Source organism: Pseudophryne corroboree, unplaced genomic scaffold, assembly GCF_028390025.1.
Source record: "Pseudophryne corroboree isolate aPseCor3 unplaced genomic scaffold, aPseCor3.hap2 scaffold_759, whole genome shotgun sequence".
NCBI classification, from domain to species: domain Eukaryota; kingdom Metazoa; phylum Chordata; class Amphibia; order Anura; family Myobatrachidae; genus Pseudophryne; species Pseudophryne corroboree.
Window position 1 is genome coordinate 269,696 of NW_026970338.1, and position 21,077 is coordinate 290,772.

The 21,077-nt window shown below is 46.8% G+C and overlaps 1 protein-coding gene across 1 annotated transcript in view; it reads left to right on the forward strand.

Moving 5' to 3' along the window:
• Positions 1-391: 391 nt before the first annotated feature.
• LOC135040792 (uncharacterized) overlaps positions 392-21,077 on the forward strand; it is a 31,568-nt gene continuing 10,882 nt past the window's right edge. The window contains exons 1-4 of the mRNA XM_063954859.1: positions 392-1,292; positions 1,459-2,313; positions 12,814-14,540; positions 20,079-20,163. Of these exons, the coding sequence (XP_063810929.1) occupies positions 455-1,292; positions 1,459-2,313; positions 12,814-14,540; positions 20,079-20,163 (3,505 nt within the window). The 5' untranslated portion in view covers positions 392-454. The remainder of the gene's footprint in view (positions 1,293-1,458; positions 2,314-12,813; positions 14,541-20,078; positions 20,164-21,077) is intronic.

The following is a 21,077-nucleotide window of genomic DNA, read 5'->3' on the forward strand; positions in this document are numbered from 1 at the left end:
CACACATCATCCTTATTACTACTGAGAATATAGAGGTAATACACTGATTATGGGGGTGTAACAGTGTATTGTAACCTAGCAGATGATGATGATGATTGCAGTGTATTATATGGTGTATTGCATGTAAAGTACCTTGTTCCACACCTTCTCTGCTGTAGCAATATACCTTATATAAGGGTGAGTAACACATATACAGGTTTACCAGCGTATGAGCACACACATAAAGGAATGCTACCTTACCAATGCTTCCAGGAGTAACGTTAGGAGACATTATTATAAAGCCTTCATTAAATGTTGTGTTTTAATACACACATTTACTATTAAGTGTCCCAGAATGTAATTTTCTCCTATTGTTTACAAGATTAATATTGTTACAGCAAATGTCACATTCCCATAATGTATTTTATTTCCAGCAGATGGACACACAAGCAGGAATATCTCAGAAGGACATCTAATGTTATCCCCGGATTGTGACATAAAAGATGACAGTAGACAGGATTCTCCAGGAGATAATCCAATTACCCCAATTATATATCCAGCTCTATCAGCTGATCCCTCTGATCCTGGGAAATGTTCTCCTGATCACTCTGATATTGGTGCATCTGTTACAGCTCTGAGAGTAGATACAGTGTTTCCCTGTTCTATAGATGCCAAATGTTTTACACAGAACACAAAGCTTATTACCCATCAGGCAGCTAAGGCAGGTGAGAGGCCACTGATATGTTCTGACTGTGGGAAATGTTTTACCTGCAAATCACAACTTGTTTCACATCAGTGCAGACACAAAGGTCAGAAGCCATTTCCATGTTCTGAGTGTGGGAAATGTTTTACAGAGAAATCACATCTTGTTACACATCAGAGACGTCACACAGGTGAGAACCTATTACCATGTTCTGAGTGTGGGAAATGTTTTACACTGAAATCACATCTTGTTACACATCAGCGAAATCACACTGGTGAAAAGCCATTTCCATGTTCTGAGTGCGGGAAATGTTTCACCCGGAAATCACAACTTGTTAAACATCAGCGAAGTCACACAGGTGAGACTCCATTTCCATGTTCTGAGTGTGGGAAATGTTTTACATACAAATCACTTCTTGTAATACATAAGAGAATACATACAGGTGAGAAACCATATTCCTGTTCTGAGTGTGGGAAATGTTTTACATACAAATCAACTCTTGATGCACATAAGAGAAGTCACACAGGTACATCACCATTTCCATGTTCTGAGTGTGGGAAATATTTTGCACAGAAATCACAACTTGCTAGACATCAAAGAATTCACACAGGTGAGAGGCCATTTCCATGTTCTGACTGGAAAATGTTTTGCACAGAAATCACATCTTTTTGCACATCAGCAAAGTCACACAGCTGAGAAGCCATTTCCATGTCATGAGTGTGGGAAATGTTTTACACACAAATCAGATCTGGTTAGTCATAACAAAAGTCACACAGGTGAGAAGGCATTTTCTTGCTCTGAGTGTGGGAAATGTTTTGCCCGGAAATCAGAACTTGTTAGACATCAGCGAAGTCACACAGGTGAGAAGCCATTTTCTTGCTCTGAGTGTGGGAAATGTTTTGCCCGGAAATCAGAACTTGTTAGACATCAGCGAAGTCACACAGGTGAGAAGCCATTTTCTTGCTCTGAGTGTGGGAAATGTTTTGCCCAGAAATCAGAACTTGTTAGACATCAGCGAAGTCACACAGGTGAGAGGCCATTTCCATGTCCTGAGTGTGGGAAATGTTTTGCACACAAATCAGGTCTTGTTAGTCATAACAGAAGTCACACGGGTGAGAATCCAATTTCTTGCACTGAGTGTGGGAAATGTTTTACACGGAAATCACAACTTGTTAAACATCAGAGAAGTCACACAGGTGAGAAGCCATTTCCATGTTCTGAGTGTGAGAAATGTTTTGCACACAAATCAGATCTTGTTATACATCACAGAAGTCACACAGGTGAGAAGCCATTTTTTTGCTCTGAGTGTGGGAAATGTTTTACACAGAAATCACATCTTGTTAGACATCAGCAAAGTCACACAGGTGAGAATCCATTTCCATGCTCTGAGTGTGGGAAAGGTTTTGCACACAAATCAGCTCTTGTTATACATCACAGAAGTCACACAGGTGAGAAGCCATTTCCATGTTCTGAGTGTGGGAAATGTTTTGCAGACAACTCAGCTCTTGTTATACATCACAGAAATCACACAGGTGAGAAGCCATTTCAATGTTCTGAGTGTGGGAAATGTTTTACACAGAAATCACAACTTGTTACACACCAGAGAAGACACACAGGTGAGAAGCCATTTTAATCTTCTGGAGTATACTTATCATTGCCATGTGTTCTTCAAGGTTCTTATCATCTCTCCTATACTTTTTGCAATACACATGTTACCACAGTGTGAAATAATCAGGTGTCATGCCCTCATCTACCACTGCTATGCAGATGACCTGTCTTTTGCTCTGGGTACTGAGAACCCAGTACCAATCCTAAATGTCTAGCTGAGCTCCAGGTGTGGGTGATGCCAGTTCGCTGTGACTCAGTCCTGGTGAAACAGGTCCTTATGATAGAAGCTCACCAACAAAGGGCAGGGCTACAGCTCAGCTTTGCTACCAGCCAGACTTACGCTTGGGGGTTCAGAATTACAAAATGCTGGTCATGTGCAGAATATTAGTGTCCTGGATGGTGGAGTGACACCATTAGACATCCGGTATCAGCCAGAATCAGATCCTCATATGTGGACCATAGCCAGACTCCAGCACTTAATCCGCTCAGAAGATCTACCTGATGTCGTACATGCACTTGTATCATCTCATATAGACTACTGCAATGTCATCTACCTGGGTCTCCCAGCAGAAGAATTGCACCAGTTGTAGCTTGTACAGAATGCAGCAGCCAGGCTGTTACCTAACTAGCCCGTTCCTGCCACATAACACCCATTCTCTGGTCCCTGCACCGGCTGCCTGTAAGATGGTGACTGGGCCTAATTCAGGTTGGATCGCAGTGTGTGATCCAAATGGAATTATTCTGAAAAAGTTGCGGGCGCATCCACTGCACCCATCCTGTGCATGCGCCCGCATTTTCTGCGGAGGGGCCACAGAAAATGTGATTGCCTGTCAGGCAGAGGCGGTCACGAGGGTTGGTGGGCAATGCTCCATTTCCAGAGAGGTGCGAATCGGTGCGGGGGCAGTGTAGCGCGAACAGAGGGCAAAGGTGGACAAACGGACATCATCATGGTGGCTTTGTGACATGCAGCCGCTGTATTCGAGAAGAATGCGTCGGGCCTCCTGCGGGCGCAACTGAGCTGCAGCAGGAGGCTTCACTAACTTCTACGATGAAGCAGAAATTGTGAGGCAATCGCATTTTCTGCTTCATCAGGGGGGAGGCGGCGGTCAGCATGCTGGGTGGCCTTGCCCTGTGATGGGCGGCCCCTAGCGCGCTAGGAAAAGGATTGCTAATTCTGCTAAATAGCAGCATCTGCAATCCTTACTGAATTAGACCAGCTATTAAATAATCTTACTGACTCTCCCAGCCTTGCATGACCATGGTACCAGAAGCAGCTTCTGCCTCCGTACTGCCCAAGCTTCTTCCATCTGTTGATGAAGGACTTAGCAGTACCATAGATTCCCAAGCAGTGCTTAGATGTCGGGGAGACAGGGTGGGTGGCAGTAGTGCAGTAGCGGGGGCTGCTGTAGGCTGTGTCTATGTGAGTAAACGTCCCCAAGCAGCGCTGAGGTGTCAGAGCAGGGAGACAGGGTGGGTGGTAGTGGAGTCATGGGGTGGATGGCAGTAGTGAGGGGAGACAAGGGGTGAATGGCAGTAGTGGGGGTAGACACGGGGTGAATGGCAGTAGTGGGGGGAGACACGGGGTGGATGGCAGTAGGGGGGAGACAGGATGGGTGGCAGTAGGTAGGGAGACAAGGTGGGTAGCAGTAGTGGGGGGAGACAGGGTGGGTGGCAGTGGTGGGGGAGACACAGGGTGGATGGCAGTACTGGGGGGAGACAAGGTGGGTAGCAGTAGTGGGGGGGAGACAGGACAGTGGCAGTAGTGGGTGGTAGACAGGGCAGGTGGCTGCAGTGTAGTACTAGGGGCTGCTGGAGACAGTAAAGAGGTGTATTGGTCCCACACAGAACCATTTGATAATTAGACTTAATGATGATCATGCTTCCTTATTTCTAGTTAATCCCTTATATGTGTTACTGTTATTTGCTGTGTCAGCCTCTTTGTGTTCTGTGTAATAATCCTGAAAGTAGTGCTGCTACCGATCTCATATTTGTAGTAACTTGGAAAAGATGAGATATGAGGTGCACTCTAGAAGCTTATAGGGGGTTAATCAGAGATGAACACAGATGTGACATCACGCAGCCCCCCCAGAAAATCGTCCCACCCTGCCCGCGTTCACCCCTCAGGGATGCGACCACAATGTGTGTGTCTGTGTGGCCGCTGTGCATGTGCATTTTGCCACCACCGGGTAAACTGCTGCGGGCCACTATTGCGGCTGGGTCTGAATGACCCCCATAGGCTGTTGTGCAGAGTAAAGTATTTTTTAAGTTTAAAATATAGACAAAAATATGTGTATTAAAGATATGAAATAAAGTTGTTTAAAAGCAAAATATTTCCAGTTTAATTTTGGCTATATCTGATTTTGACAGCTCATTTGAATAGTTGGATGATATTACGGGGGAAGGGGGGGGGGTCTCTCTGTGTAATTAAATAGTTTTATCATTTGTTGGTTTTAAATAAATTATGTCTATTCAAATGTTCTGTTGTTTTTTAACTTTGTGATAAACTGTTTTTAAAATAAACCGATGGACGATAAGTCAGTTGCGCAGTTTCTCAATGTTACGCTACGTGTAGCGCCACTTAGCGTACCTTTTGAGCGGTGTGATGCTCTCGTAACACCTTGGTGAATATATATGGCTCCAGCAATATAACATACTTAAACCTTAGTATAGTGTCGGAAGTGTCCCTGACACTTCGCCAGATTTACAAAATAACTTAGTCGAGACAGATGGGTAAATTAGGATTAGAGGTCCAACCCAATAACCATATATATTAGTCCCTAGCGGACACAAAGGGATAACAATGCTGCACTGTAGCAACACAATACAATTCAAGAATACAGTAATACGTACAATAATATACAATAGACGGGAAATAAATGCGAGTACAATTAGCAATACAACTATAACAATACAATAGGATCAGTTACCTTCATACATACGCTGCGCCACCAGATTCCAGGCCTCAGTCGTCTTACAAGATGACCTCTGAGAAAGGTGACTGAAACCTGGGTCAGGTGCGTCCTTTTATACAATGTTCCAATAACAGTACAATGGGGAATGTAAGGTCTTCCATTGGTCCAGGGGCGGGACATATTCAGTACACCGTGGGTCATTGGTCAGCTGGAACACTGAGCGACACCTAATCTTGTGATGTGATTACAGGTTACTTCTGGGCTCCCACCTAAAGACCAGTTCACACCGACCAAAGTATCATACAGTAATATACATGAATCCGGTATCGCTAATAACTTGTTGACGTAATATGTGACAATATCCTCGCAACCACCGAATTATTACTTATGTGACCCTGAACAATTTCATCCCATACACGATGTCCTTACACGGTGTCCTTAATATTTAATGGAACAATACCTATATATATATATATATATATATATATATATATATATATCCCAAATGGGACTGGCACTCTCCTGACTGGCTTAAAGGTACCCCGGTGCCTTCTGAGGAAGAAATGCAGAAATCCGGAAGAAACAGCGGCACTCGAGGATTTTCGTGAAGTATTGAAAATTGTATTCAAAAAAGGTTACAGGTAGCCAACGTTTCGGGGCTTACATGCCCCTTTGTCAAGGTGTATAACAGTGAGTGAGTGCAATAGCTTACCTTATATCCCCGTGAAGTTCAACGCAGTGCAGGTGTGTGGACGGAGCCGCCGGACTTCCGGTCGCGGCTCAGTGACGTCTGAAGGGCAGCGCCTGTTGCTGTGGTAACTGAGACGCCAACAACGCCGATAACGGCTGGGTGGCGTCTGAGTGGAGGAGCGCGTTGTTATAGCAACAAAGACGCTTCGTGCCAAGTGCTCTTATCAATGTCTCAGTAGGCAACCAAGTGGTAAAGAAATAGTGTGAAAAAAAGAGAGAGTGCGCACAACATTATACCAAGGTGCCTGGGAACCACTACTCCACCGTGGGGCTCGATGTGTAACCGGTGCCGCGGGATGGGTGGGTGTGTCAAGACCTGGTGGATGCCAGACTACTGTAAAGGTTAGGGTAAATCAAAACCGGGGATAGAAAGAGCGAGCAGGTTAAGCCGTCCCTAGGCTTAAAGATAACCTGCAGATGCCTTTTAACTGGCACTAAACCCGGTGTGTGAATTCTAGGGGAGACTGCCAAGGCCCATTATGAGGCTGGAATGTCTGCTAGTAGTGGTGTGTGATCCTGCTGTCCAGTAGTATGGAGAAGTGCTTCCACCAGGTGCTGACACATGTGGGCATCTAGGTAATGAGTGACTAGCTGTAATGAAATAAGGTGACTCTGGCTGTTTGGGCCGCCTTATGACACAGTGTGGAACAAATATACTGGGTTATAGGAAAATGTTCCATGAGAATTTTTCGTTCAGCCCTCCTGGGCTGATGGTGCCCAGTTCGAAGATCCATTTGGATTCAATATGCAGTAATCTTCGATCCCTGTCTCCTCCTCTGATGCTGCGTGGTACGTGATCGATGATCTGATGTCTCAGATCGTTCAGTGAGTGGCCCTTCAAAGCGAAATGCCTTGCCACGGGTTGTTCAGAAGGTTTGCCTAATAGGGCCTGCTTGATCGCAGACCTGTGGAGGGCCATCCTCTCTCTAAGTGTTCTGATGGATTTGCCCACGTATACTAAGTGACACGGGCAGGTGAGTATGTACACTATGTGTGTGGTAGTACATGTAACCACGTGTCTGATCTGATAGATCTTTTCTTTGTGCGGATGCTGGAAAGAAGATCCCGTGATCATATTGTTGCAAGTGGTGCATTTAGGGCACTTGTAGCATCCTGGGGCCTTTGAGAGAAAGGTGGGGGGTCGTTGTATTTCGCTTTGGAACCCCGTAATGTCCGAGTGTACTATAATATCTCTTATGCTTTTGCCTCTTGTGAAGCATAGCATCGGACGCTTCTCTCTGAACGTGGGCAGTTTTGCATCTGAGGCTACTATGGGCCACAGGGCTCTGGCCGCTCTCTGTATAACCGGGCTTGCTGTACTGAACTGGTTCACAAACGGTATGATCGCTTGGTCCCTGCGCGCAGTCGGATTCAGTAGAGTCTCCCTCGGTATCGCCATTATCTCTTTTTTCTGTGCCTGGAGTATTTGATAGTTGTAGCCCCGCTGTATGAATTTATCGACCAGGGTCTCTAATTCCTGGTCTAGGGTAGAGCGATCACTGATGATCCTGGAGGCCCTGATCATCTGAGATCTGGGGAGCCCCTCCTTCAGGGGTCTTGGATGGTGACTGTTGGCCTTCAGTAAAACATTCTTGTCTGTGGGCTTTGTGAACAGGCTGGTGGTTAGCGTTCCTTCCTGAATTGTTATCCTGACGTCCAGGTAGTTCACTGATTCGCTACTGATGTTGTAAGTGTATTTGATTGTGGAGGGTCTGCTGTTAGCTTCCTCTATCAGTCGTTCAAATCGTGCTCTGTCACCTGTCCAGAGTAAGAACAAATCGTCTATATATCTGACGAACAGCAAGATGTTCTGCGCTATGTCCTGGTCCTCAAAGAATATATTCTGTTCTTCCTGGAACATGTAAACATTTGCAAATGATGGGGAGACGTTGCTCCCCATCGCACAGCCTGTTCGTTGCTGGAAAAAGGTGCCATTAAACATAAAGAAGTTTCTCTTTAAGGTGAAGGTGAGGAGTTGCATGAAAAGCTCTGTGTCAAGAGTGTCCATTTTTTCTTTGATAAGAAAATCTCGCATAACTTGAAGGCCTTCCCGGTGGGGGATACTCGTGTATAGGCTCTTTACGTCGATCACACACATCAAAGTCCCTTGAGGGACCCGTCCTATACTGTTAATCCGCTCCAGAAAGCTGGTGGTGTCCTTGATATAGTTGTGGTGTTTGACGATCAGTGGTTGCAAGATTCCGTCTAAGAATGTTGAGATGGGTTGAAGAATGGACTCTCTTGCGGCTATGATAGGCCTGCCAGGCGGGGATGTGGCATTCTTGTGGATTTTGGGTACCACAAAGAAAAGGGGTACTCGTGGATGATCCTGTTTGAGGGCTTCGCACAGTTTTTCTGTGAGTAGATTGTTGGACTTTGCCCGGTCCAGTAGCAGTTCCAGTTCGTGTTGGTATTCGGCCGTGGGGTCGTGGGACAGAGCCTCATAGGTCTCCTGGTCGGCCAGTTGCCCCTCTATTTCTTTGATGTAATCGGAGAGGTTAAGGATGACTAAACCCCCTCCCTTGTCCGCTGGCCGGAAGATTACATCCCGATAAGCACCCAGTTGTTTGAGGGCTACTTGTTCAGCCTTGGTCAGGTTACGGTGTATGACTGAAGTCGCCGCGGTGTATTTGGCGACTGAATCATCCAGTAGTCTGGTAAATGCTTGTATAGACGAGTTGGTCGACGGGGGGTCAAAGGTTGATTTATGTCGGGTCTGATAGAATCTGTCGCAGAAAGAGACACTTGGTGGATCTTGAAGATTGGAATGTTGAAAGTACTCCTGTAGTCTCAACTTCCTTGAGAAGCGGTGCAGATCGATTTGCCACTGAAATTTATTGAAAGGGTTGGTGGGTACGAAGGAGAGACCCTTCTCCAGAACTTTCAGTTCTATATCCGAGAAGGATCTGTCTGAAAGGTTGAAGATTAGGGATTCTTTTTGGCTGCACGCGCTTTTAATTCGCGCACATTGCTTGCCCCTGCGGGTGGGCGCCCTCTTCTGCCTTGTTCTGCCGGGGTGGCCGCTGGTGTCCCTAAAGGGACCGGTTGCACCCGGGTGGACCCATCTGAGTCCGGGAAGACGCTTTCGCTGTCACTGTTTGAAGTGCCGGCAGTAAATGATTTTTGCTCCCGCCGCCTTCTCCAACCTTGTCGGCCCCTGGCATTATAGGTGGTATTTTGTCCTCCTTCTCCACCCATCAACCATCTGTATACTTTGTTCAAGTCATAGTCTTCTCTGACTATTTGTTGTTTATTGCGCTTAAATTTAATTAAGTCTCTCCTATAATCTTCACATTGTTTTTGTAACTTGGTCAGCCAATCCTGGTTGCTGTCTGCTTGCAGGACGGATTTGTGTTCAATCTCTAGCTTGGAGATTTTTTCTCTGGTCTGCCTTAGTTCTCGACCCGATTCTTCCACAACCAGCAGGATTAAGTCGAGACTGCACTTATTGAGTATGCCTACCCACTTTTTGCAGAATTCGGGGTTGTACCGCCCAATGGTAGGGACGTTCCTTACCCTGAAGCCTCGTGGAATCAATTTTTCGCGGTGATATTCCGACAAAGAAATGCCGTGCAGTAAGTAGTCGCATTCTCGGCGTTTCAACTTGAAAAGTTGATGATAAACATCCTCTATGCCCCCTGCACGTTCAGAAGCGCCTAATTGTTCCGTAAATCGGAGGCGCTCTGCGTCGTCGTCAGTAAAACTGAAGGATTCACCCAGAACCGACGGCATCCCTTTGCATCCCGGTGTATCTTCATCATGCCTTAGGGTGGATGTGGTCTCCATGTTTGGTGCGTGCAGTTATTGCTGGTGGGTGCCTGGTGCTGAGGTGTACACCGCAGTGTATGTGCCTGTGGAACTCCACCTGGACAAAAGGGTGCAGTGTGATAATCAAAAGAAGTAAGAAGTCATTAAGGGGGAGGTGCCTTGACCCCGGCTGGCGAACAGTGCGACCTGTGTACACCAAAATAGCATATATATCCCAAATGGGACTGGCACTCTCCTGACTGGCTTAAAGGTACCCCGGTGCCTTCTGAGGAAGAAATGCAGAAATCCGGAAGAAACAGCGGCACTCGAGGATTTTCGTGAAGTATTGAAAATTGTATTCAAAAAAGGTTACAGGTAGCCAACGTTTCGGGGCTTACATGCCCCTTTGTCAAGGTGTATAACAGTGAGTGAGTGCAATAGCTTACCTTATATCCCCGTGAAGTTCAACGCAGTGCAGGTGTGTGGACGGAGCCGTCGGACTTCCGGTCGCGGCTCAGTGACGTCTGAAGGGCAGCGCCTGTTGCTGTGGTAACTGAGACGCCAACAACGCCGATAACGGCTGGGTGGCGTCTGAGTGGAGGAGCGCGTTGTTATAGCAACAAAGACGCTTCGTGCCAAGTGCTCTTATCAATGTCTCAGTAGGCAACCAAGTGGTAAAGAAATAGTGTGAAAAAAAGAGAGAGTGCGCACAACATTATACCAAGGTGCCTGGGAACCACTACTCCACCGTGGGGCTCGATGTGTAACCGGTGCCGCGGGATGGGTGGGTGTGTCAAGACCTGGTGGATGCCAGACTACTGTAAAGGTTAGGTTAGTATACGTGGGCAAATCCATCAGAACACTTAGAGAGAGGATGGCCCTCCACAGGTCTGCGATCAAGCAGGCCCTATCAGGCAAACCTTCTGAACAACCCGTGGCAAGGCATTTCGCTTTGAAGGGCCACTCACTGAACGATCTGAGACATCAGATCATCGATCACGTACCACGCAGCATCAGAGGAGGAGACAGGGATCGAAGATTACTGCATATTGAATCCAAATGGATCTTCGAACTGGGCACCATCAGCCCAGGAGGGCTGAACGAAAAATTCTCATGGAACATTTTCCTATAACCCAGTATATTTGTTCCACACTGTGTCATAAGGCGGCCCAAACAGCCAGAGTCACCTTATTTCATTACAGCTAGTCACTCATTACCTAGATGCCCACATGTGTCAGCACCTGGTGGAAGCACTTCTCCATACTACTGGACAGCAGGATCACACACCACTACTAGCAGACATTCCAGCCTCATAATGGGCCTTGGCAGTCTCCCCTAGAATTCACACACCGGGTTTAGTGCCAGTTAAAAGGCATCTGCAGGTTATCTTTAAGCCTAGGGACGGCTTAACCTGCTCGCTCTTTCTATCCCCGGTTTTGATTTACCCTAACCTTTACAGTAGTCTGGCATCCACCAGGTCTTGACACACCCACCCATCCCGCGGCACCGGTTACACATCGAGCCCCACGGTGGAGTAGTGGTTCCCAGGCACCTTGGTATAATGTTGTGCGCACTCTCTCTTTTTTTCACACTATTTCTTTACCACTTGGTTGCCTACTGAGACATTGATAAGAGCACTTGGCACGAAGCGTCTTTGTTGCTATAACAACGCGCTCCTCCACTCAGACGCCACCCAGCCGTTATCGGCGTTGTTGGCGTCTCAGTTACCACAGCAACAGGCGCTGCCCTTCAGACGTCACTGAGCCGCGACCGGAAGTCCGGCGGCTCCGTCCACACACCTGCACTGCGTTGAACTTCACGGGGATATAAGGTAAGCTATTGCACTCACTCACTGTTATACACCTTGACAAAGGGGCATGTAAGCCCCGAAACGTTGGCTACCTGTAACCTTTTTTGAATACAATTTTCAATACTTCACGAAAATCCTCGAGTGCCGCTGTTTCTTCCGGATTTCTGCATTTCTTCCTCAGAAGGCACCGGGGTACCTTTAAGCCAGTCAGGAGAGTGCCAGTCCCATTTGGGATATATATGCTATTTTGGTGTACACAGGTCGCACTGTTCGCCAGCCGGGGTCAAGGCACCTCCCCCTTAATGACTTCTTACTTCTTTTGATTATCACACTGCACCCTTTTGTCCAGGTGGAGTTCCACAGGCACATACACTGCGGTGTACACCTCAGCACCAGGCACCCACCAGCAATAACTGCACGCACCAAACATGGAGACCACATCCACCCTAAGGCATGATGAAGATACACCGGGATGCAAAGGGATGCCGTCGGTTCTGGGTGAATCCTTCAGTTTTACTGACGACGACGCAGAGCGCCTCCGATTTACGGAACAATTAGGCGCTTCTGAACGTGCAGGGGGCATAGAGGATGTTTATCATCAACTTTTCAAGTTGAAACGCCGAGAATGCGACTACTTACTGCACGGCATTTCTTTGTCGGAATATCACCGCGAAAAATTGATTCCACGAGGCTTCAGGGTAAGGAACGTCCCTACCATTGGGCGGTACAACCCCGAATTCTGCAAAAAGTGGGTAGGCATACTCAATAAGTGCAGTCTCGACTTAATCCTGCTGGTTGTGGAAGAATCGGGTCGAGAACTAAGGCAGACCAGAGAAAAAATCTCCAAGCTAGAGATTGAACACAAATCCGTCCTGCAAGCAGACGGCAACCAGGATTGGCTGACCAAGTTACAAAAACAATGTGAAGATTATAGGAGAGACTTAATTAAATTTAAGCGCAATAAACAACAAATAGTCAGAGAAGACTATGACTTGAACAAAGTATACAGATGGTTGATGGGTGGAGAAGGAGGACAAAATACCACCTATAATGCCAGGGGCCGACAAGGTTGGAGAAGGCGGCGGGAGCAAAAATCATTTACTGCCGGCACTTCAAACAGTGACAGCGAAAGCGTCTTCCCGGACTCAGATGGGTCCACCCGGGTGCAACCGGTCCCTTTAGGGACACCAGCGGCCACCCCGGCAGAACAAGGCAGAAGAGGGCGCCCACCCGCAGGGGCAAGCAATGTGCGCGAATTAAAAGCGCGTGCAGCCAAAAAGAATCCCTAATCTTCAACCTTTCAGACAGATCCTTCTCGGATATAGAACTGAAAGTTCTGGAGAAGGGTCTCTCCTTCGTACCCACCAACCCTTTCAATAAATTTCAGTGGCAAATCGATCTGCACCGCTTCTCAAGGAAGTTGAGACTACAGGAGTACTTTCAACATTCCAATCTTCAAGATCCACCAAGTGTCTCTTTCTGCGACAGATTCTATCAGACCCGACATAAATCAACCTTTGACCCCCCGTCGACCAACTCGTCTATACAAGCATTTACCAGACTACTGGATGATTCAGTCGCCAAATACACCGCGGCGACTTCAGTCATACACCGTAACCTGACCAAGGCTGAACAAGTAGCCCTCAAACAACTGGGTGCTTATCGGGATGTAATCTTCCGGCCAGCGGACAAGGGAGGGGGTTTAGTCATCCTTAACCTCTCCGATTACATCAAAGAAATAGAGGGGCAACTGGCCGACCAGGAGACCTATGAGGCTCTGTCCCACGACCCCACGGCCGAATACCAACACGAACTGGAACTGCTACTGGACCGGGCAAAGTCCAACAATCTACTCACAGAAAAACTGTGCGAAGCCCTCAAACAGGATCATCCACGAGTACCCCTTTTCTTTGTGGTACCCAAAATCCACAAGAATGCCACATCCCCGCCTGGCAGGCCTATCATAGCCGCAAGAGAGTCCATTCTTCAACCCATCTCAACATTCTTAGACGGAATCTTGCAACCACTGATCGTCAAACACCACAACTATATCAAGGACACCACCAGCTTTCTGGAGCGGATTAACAGTATAGGACGGGTCCCTCAAGGGACTTTGATGTGTGTGATCGACGTAAAGAGCCTATACACGAGTATCCCCCACCGGGAAGGCCTTCAAGTTATGCGAGATTTTCTTATCAAAGAAAAAATGGACACTCTTGACACAGAGCTTTTCATGCAACTCCTCACCTTCACCTTAAAGAGAAACTTCTTTATGTTTAATGGCACCTTTTTCCAGCAACGAACAGGCTGTGCGATGGGGAGCAACGTCTCCCCATCATTTGCAAATGTTTACATGTTCCAGGAAGAACAGAATATATTCTTTGAGGACCAGGACATAGCGCAGAACATCTTGCTGTTCGTCAGATATATAGACGATTTGTTCTTACTCTGGACAGGTGACAGAGCACGATTTGAACGACTGATAGAGGAAGCTAACAGCAGACCCTCCACAATCAAATACACTTACAACATCAGTAGCGAATCAGTGAACTACCTGGACGTCAGGATAACAATTCAGGAAGGAACGCTAACCACCAGCCTGTTCACAAAGCCCACAGACAAGAATGTTTTACTGAAGGCCAACAGTCACCATCCAAGACCCCTGAAGGAGGGGCTCCCCAGATCTCAGATGATCAGGGCCTCCAGGATCATCAGTGATCGCTCTACCCTAGACCAGGAATTAGAGACCCTGGTCGATAAATTCATACAGCGGGGCTACAACTATCAAATACTCCAGGCACAGAAAAAAGAGATAATGGCGATACCGAGGGAGACTCTACTGAATCCGACTGCGCGCAGGGACCAAGCGATCATACCGTTTGTGAACCAGTTCAGTACAGCAAGCCCGGTTATACAGAGAGCGGCCAGAGCCCTGTGGCCCATAGTAGCCTCAGATGCAAAACTGCCCACGTTCAGAGAGAAGCGTCCGATGCTATGCTTCACAAGAGGCAAAAGCATAAGAGATATTATAGTACACTCGGACATTACGGGGTTCCAAAGCGAAATACAACGACCCCCCACCTTTCTCTCAAAGGCCCCAGGATGCTACAAGTGCCCTAAATGCACCACTTGCAACAATATGATCACGGGATCTTCTTTCCAGCATCCGCACAAAGAAAAGATCTATCAGATCAGACACGTGGTTACATGTACTACCACACACATAGTGTACATACTCACCTGCCCGTGTCACTTAGTATACGTGGGCAAATCCATCAGAACACTTAGAGAGAGGATGGCCCTCCACAGGTCTGCGATCAAGCAGGCCCTATTAGGCAAACCTTCTGAACAACCCGTGGCAAGGCATTTCGCTTTGAAGGGCCACTCACTGAACGATCTGAGACATCAGATCATCGATCACGTACCACGCAGCATCAGAGGAGGAGACAGGGATCGAAGATTACTGCATATTGAATCCAAATGGATCTTCGAACTGGGCACCATCAGCCCAGGAGGGCTGAACGAAAAATTCTCATGGAACATTTTCCTATAACCCAGTATATTTGTTCCACACTGTGTCATAAGGCGGCCCAAACAGCCAGAGTCACCTTATTTCATTACAGCTAGTCACTCATTACCTAGATGCCCACATGTGTCAGCACCTGGTGGAAGCACTTCTCCATACTACTGGACAGCAGGATCACACACCACTACTAGCAGACATTCCAGCCTCATAATGGGCCTTGGCAGTCTCCCCTAGAATTCACACACCGGGTTTAGTGCCAGTTAAAAGGCATCTGCAGGTTATCTTTAAGCCTAGGGACGGCTTAACCTGCTCGCTCTTTCTATCCCCGGTTTTGATTTACCCTAACCTTTACAGTAGTCTGGCATCCACCAGGTCTTGACACACCCACCCATCCCGCGGCACCGGTTACACATCGAGCCCCACGGTGGAGTAGTGGTTCCCAGGCACCTTGGTATAATGTTGTGCGCACTCTCTCTTTTTTTCACACTATTTCTTTACCACTTGGTTGCCTACTGAGACATTGATAAGAGCACTTGGCACGAAGCGTCTTTGTTGCTATAACAACGCGCTCCTCCACTCAGACGCCACCCAGCCGTTATCGGCGTTGTTGGCGTCTCAGTTACCACAGCAACAGGCGCTGCCCTTCAGACGTCACTGAGCCGCGACCGGAAGTCCGGCGGCTCCGTCCACACACCTGCACTGCGTTGAACTTCACGGGGATATAAGGTAAGCTATTGCACTCACTCACTGTTATACACCTTGACAAAGGGGCATGTAAGCCCCGAAACGTTGGCTACCTGTAACCTTTTTTGAATACAATTTTCAATACTTCACGAAAATCCTCGAGTGCCGCTGTTTCTTCCGGATTTCTATATATATATATATATATATATATATATATATATATTTAGGATGGTGATGAAGGCGGCACTCAAGCAGGCATAAACAGCGGTAAAGTATATGTCAGTTTATTCCAACATGTTTCGGGGTAAAGTCCCCCGTCCTCAGGGTCATCATAACAAAACTGAACAAAACACCATACATATATACCCCCCATTGCAATTACCATTAGGGCTCAAATCCTACTCACCTGTCACACGCCGCTCTGACCCGCCGGCCGCTCAGCAGCACTTCCTGGTTGCTCAGCAGTGACGTCATTGGGACGCGCCCCCGTCCTGTAACCATGGGGACCGCCGGGCACGATCTCTGTACACTGGTGATGCGGCTGGGAACTCCACGCTGCCGGCCCGTGACGCTGTCAGGCAACAATGATACAGGGAGGTGTCTAGGCAACAACAGAAACAAAACAAACAAAACAACGTTAACACATATAGTGCTATACCACAACCAAAAAAAAAATTATTATCCCACCCCCACCTGTCAGAGGTTAAATAGCGCATCAATAACATTGCTGTATACTTGAAAAGAGCAAAATTGCAGAATAACCAGAGAATAGAAACATAATCTCCAACAGAGCTCATAGCTACGTTACTGATCAATCTAAAGGATTGCCATATGGTTACTATATAACATTATAATGCCTCACATAAAGCAGTTTAATCCCAGATTTTCATTGAGGCCACGCGGTGATAGCGTATCTAGTTTAAAAATCCACCTAGATTCTCTTTGTAGTAGGATTCTATCACGGTCACCCCCTCTGAGGTTTCTGGGAACATGGTCAATCAACATTGCCCTAATACTAGGTATCCCATGTTTGTGCAGCAGACAATGTCGTGCAAACGGTTGGTCACTATTGCCCTTTTCAAAAGCTTTTTTTATAGCACTTCTATGTAGTGCCATTCGCTCACGAAACTGGCGAATGGTTTTACCTACATAGGCTAAGCCACATGGGCATATTAATAGATACACTACATGTGTGGATGTGCAAGTTAGGCGATGGCGAATAGGCAGCTTCTTGCCAGTATGGGGATGGTTAAAGGTACTACCTGTCATAAGGGTGTTACATGTGGCACACCCCAAACATCTGAAACACCCTAGTTTAGTTCTCAGGAAATGTGTTTCCTGTATACCTGTCATTTTAGAGACATCCAGTTTGACTATGTGATCCCCTATATTACGTCCTCTGGTATGACTAGGTAAAAGTGACGTGTTAGCCAAAGATGATAATGACCCCTCAGTCTGAATAATAGGCCACAATGACTTAGCCCTACGTACCCTCCTAGTACTGGCTACTGTATATCTGTTAACCCAAGGAAGTTTGGGGCCACGATTAGAGTGGCTACGGCTCGAGGGACTAAGGGCCTCTGCTCTAGGGATACTAAGTGCCTTTGACCTAGCCTGTTGTAAAATACCATGCGGGTAACCCCGTTCAATAAATTTAGCCTGCATGGCATCCATGGCTAACTCAGTTTCTTGGGGGTCTGACGTGATGCGTCTTACACGCATAAATTGTGAAAATGGTAAACCCTTACGCAATGGGGCCGGGTGAAAACTAGAATGCTCTAACAACATATTCCTGTCAGTTTTCTTGACATACATGGAGGTAGACAACTGTCCCTCCTTGACAGTGATCAATACATCAAGGTAGTTAATGACACAACCGTCTATTGTATACGTAAACTGCACAGGGTGTTTAGTGGCATTATGGTCCTCCCACAGGGCAATCAGATCTTCTCGAGTCCCCAGCCATATAACCAGAAGGTCATCTATATATCTTCTATAGTATAGTACTTGAGACATAATGGCAGGATCAAGGTAAAACATACGTTTCTCCAGCTGGTACATGAAAGCGTTCGCGTACGACGGGGCCACAGCGGACCCCATCGCACACCCCGCTAATTGGAGCAAAAAACGGCCATTAAAGACAAAGTAATTACGGGTAAGTACCTTTTCTAATAGATTTAGAAAAAACGAAATCTCTGGCCCTTGGTAGGAATCATTATCCTCAAGTAAACTCCTAACCGCTTCGATACCTGCTTCATGAGGGATACACGTATACAAGCTGGTAACGTCAGAACTGCATAATGACGTACCCTCAGGTATATTCCCCAGGAGTTGAAGCTCACGTAGTAAGGACGTAGTGTCCTGAAGGTAAGAAGGAAGGGATTGAATGCATGGATTTAAGTATGCGTCAAGGTACACCGACACTGGATGATAGAGCGACCCCCTGGCAGACACAATGGGCCTGCCTAAAGGAATAGGATAACAGCGCTAACACAACCGATACTGAATATGCAAATTTATTAATTTCAAATAAACTGATAATCTAAAATTACATATAAAATGATAATAATTGCTCATAGACCAATTAATGGATGTAAACTGCATGCATCAATAAATGACCTTATTTGAACAGTCTATGGTCCGTAGACGTGGTGACTGATATTATGCCAGGTTTAATGATCAATTACCCATCAAGTGTTCCAATATATGGATCCTGATCCAGGTCTTTATTTGTGGAATGGATTCTGGTTCACAGTTCTTTCAGATTGACACTCTCATGTCCAATTCGCTGTGTTCCTTGAAGAATGAATCCGGTAGAATGTGTTTAAAAGACCAAAAGCTGGGATCGGGGTCCTGGTTCACCAATTGCATACAGATGGTAATGTCCTGGATTTAGGTCCGATGAAACTCAATTTGATGCCATCCAATGGTCAAGAACAATGGGCCTGCCTGGAGGGTCAACCAGTGTCTTGTGGACCTTGGGCACAGTATAAAATAATGGGGCCTTGGGGTGCTCAATGGTAAGAGCTCGAACCACTTCACTGGAGATGGTACCGGCTATGCTAGCCTGATGTAAAATAGAGTCAAGCTCTGTTTTATAATCTTTGGTGGGGTCCCTAGTGAGTTTTCTATAGACCTTACTGTCATTCAGCTGCCGATCACATTCTCTGACATAATCTTCAAAATTCAGCACAACGATAGCCCCGCCCTTATCCGCCTTACGTATAATAATGTCGGTGCGGGCCGACAAAGCTTTTAAAGTGACCAGTTCGGTTTTAGGTAAATTGGGATAAACCCCATTCGACGAGGGAGTAAGTTCCTCTGCTTCAAGCATACGTAAGAATGTCCGTATAGAAGGATTAAGGCTTGGGGGGTCAAAGTGAGACCGAGGGGCTATTCGTCGCAACTGGGCTGGAACCTCTGGATGCAAATTGTCTACTGTATGGGTGTTAAAATATTCTTGTCGCCTAAGAGATCGTCCCAGACGGTGTACTTCAACTTTCCATTCCAGGGGATCCGCTGGAACTGTGGGGACAAAGGAGAGGCCCTTCGCTAACAGTCGATATTCTTGATCAGAAAGAGGGACTGAAGACAGGTTAAACACCAGCTCTTTTAAACTCTGGGTGGTTTTGGTGCGGGCAATTCTTTGATTCTGCCGCGACCTCCGCGTCCTCTCCCTCTTCTTGCGTGGGGGGTGTGGTTGGATCGAGTCCGCACACCCGATGGGCCTTGGCCTAAAGGGAAATTGCCATCTGATTGAGATAAGGACCCAGAGGCTCCTTCTGAGTCGCTGGCTGAGGTACTAGCCCCAAGTTGTTGTTCACGCCTCCTCCGGGGGTTAGACCGCCACTGTTGTTGGTCCCTGGTCGTCCTGGACCCACCCAGCCAAGGGTATACCTCACGTTGCTGATAATCCCTTTGAACAGTGGCTAGTTTCTCTTTCTTGAATCGCACTAGCTCCTGGCGGTATTGCTCTATTTGTGTAGTGAGCTTGGTTACCCATTCATTCTGAGTGTCCAGCTGTAGCGTGGGTTTATGTATTGCCTAAAATTGCTGAATTTGCTCCCGGACCAGGTTGAGCTCCCGTGTCGACTCCTCAACCACTAGTAACAATAGATCCATGGAGCATTTGTTGAGGATTGCTACCCAACGTCTACAGAAGGTAGTGTTGAACCGACCTATAGTGGGGGAGTTGCGGATCCTAAATCCCCTAGGGATTAGATTAGATCGATAATAGTCAGATAAAGAAATGCCGTGGTAGAGAAAATCTACCTCACTTTGTTTCATTTTCAGCCATTTTCTGTAAAGTTCCTCATTGGTATTGATAATAGGATTGTCATCTAGCCTTTGTCCCACCAGTATGGAGTTGGCTTCAACATCGGAGAAGCTAAGACGTTCACTAGCATCACGCTGGATCAGGTCCAAAGTTGCCTCGCTGGAGATGGTAACTTCCATGGCAAAAGTCTCTGTCGGTACCTGAATTGATGCCCAATTTAACCAACTGGCAGCTGGATGCAGAAGTGGGACGTGCTCAAAAACACCATGAATGGAAGGCTAGCAGAAAGTGGGACTGCAGCCCAGAATGAGAGTCCTGTGTGGTCTGTAAATACGTTGCTGGTGCCTTAGCATGAGAAGACTAGACGAGAACACTGGCACTGACAATGCACCAGCAACTGTCAGTCTGTCTCAAATGTAGATTGCTGTGTACTCGGCACTCACGCATAAGGTAAAAGGTGCTGCGGTGCCCTCCTGGAGGCGAAGACCTCTGGCAATAGGATGGTGATGAAGGCGGCACTCAAGCAGGCATAAACAGCGGTAAAGTATATGTCAGTTTATTCCAACATGTTTCGGGGTAAAGTCCCCCGTCCTCAGGGTCATCATAACAAAACTGAACAAAACACCATACATATATACCCCCCATTGCAATTACCATTAGGGCTCAAATCCTACTCACCTGTCACACGCCGCTCTGACCCGCCGGCCGCTCAGCAGCACTTCCTGGTTGCTCAGCAGTGACGTCATTGGGACGCGCCCCCGTCCTGTAACCATGGGGACCGCCGGGCACGATCTCTGTACACTGGTGATGAAGAACATTTCAATTGGATCTCCTGAGGTAGTGGTCCGGTACACATCTTTAGATGCACCGGATCATACACTACCGTTCAAAAGTTTGAACTTTCCTTTTTTTTTTTTTTTTATTATATATTTTTTTTTTTTGAAGGAAAAGCACTTTTTTTTTTCCAATGAAGGTAACATTAAATTTAATCAGAAATACACTCTATACATTGTTAATGTGGTAAATGACTATATTAGCTGCAAACGTTTGTTTTTTAATGGAATATCTACAGAGTTGTATAG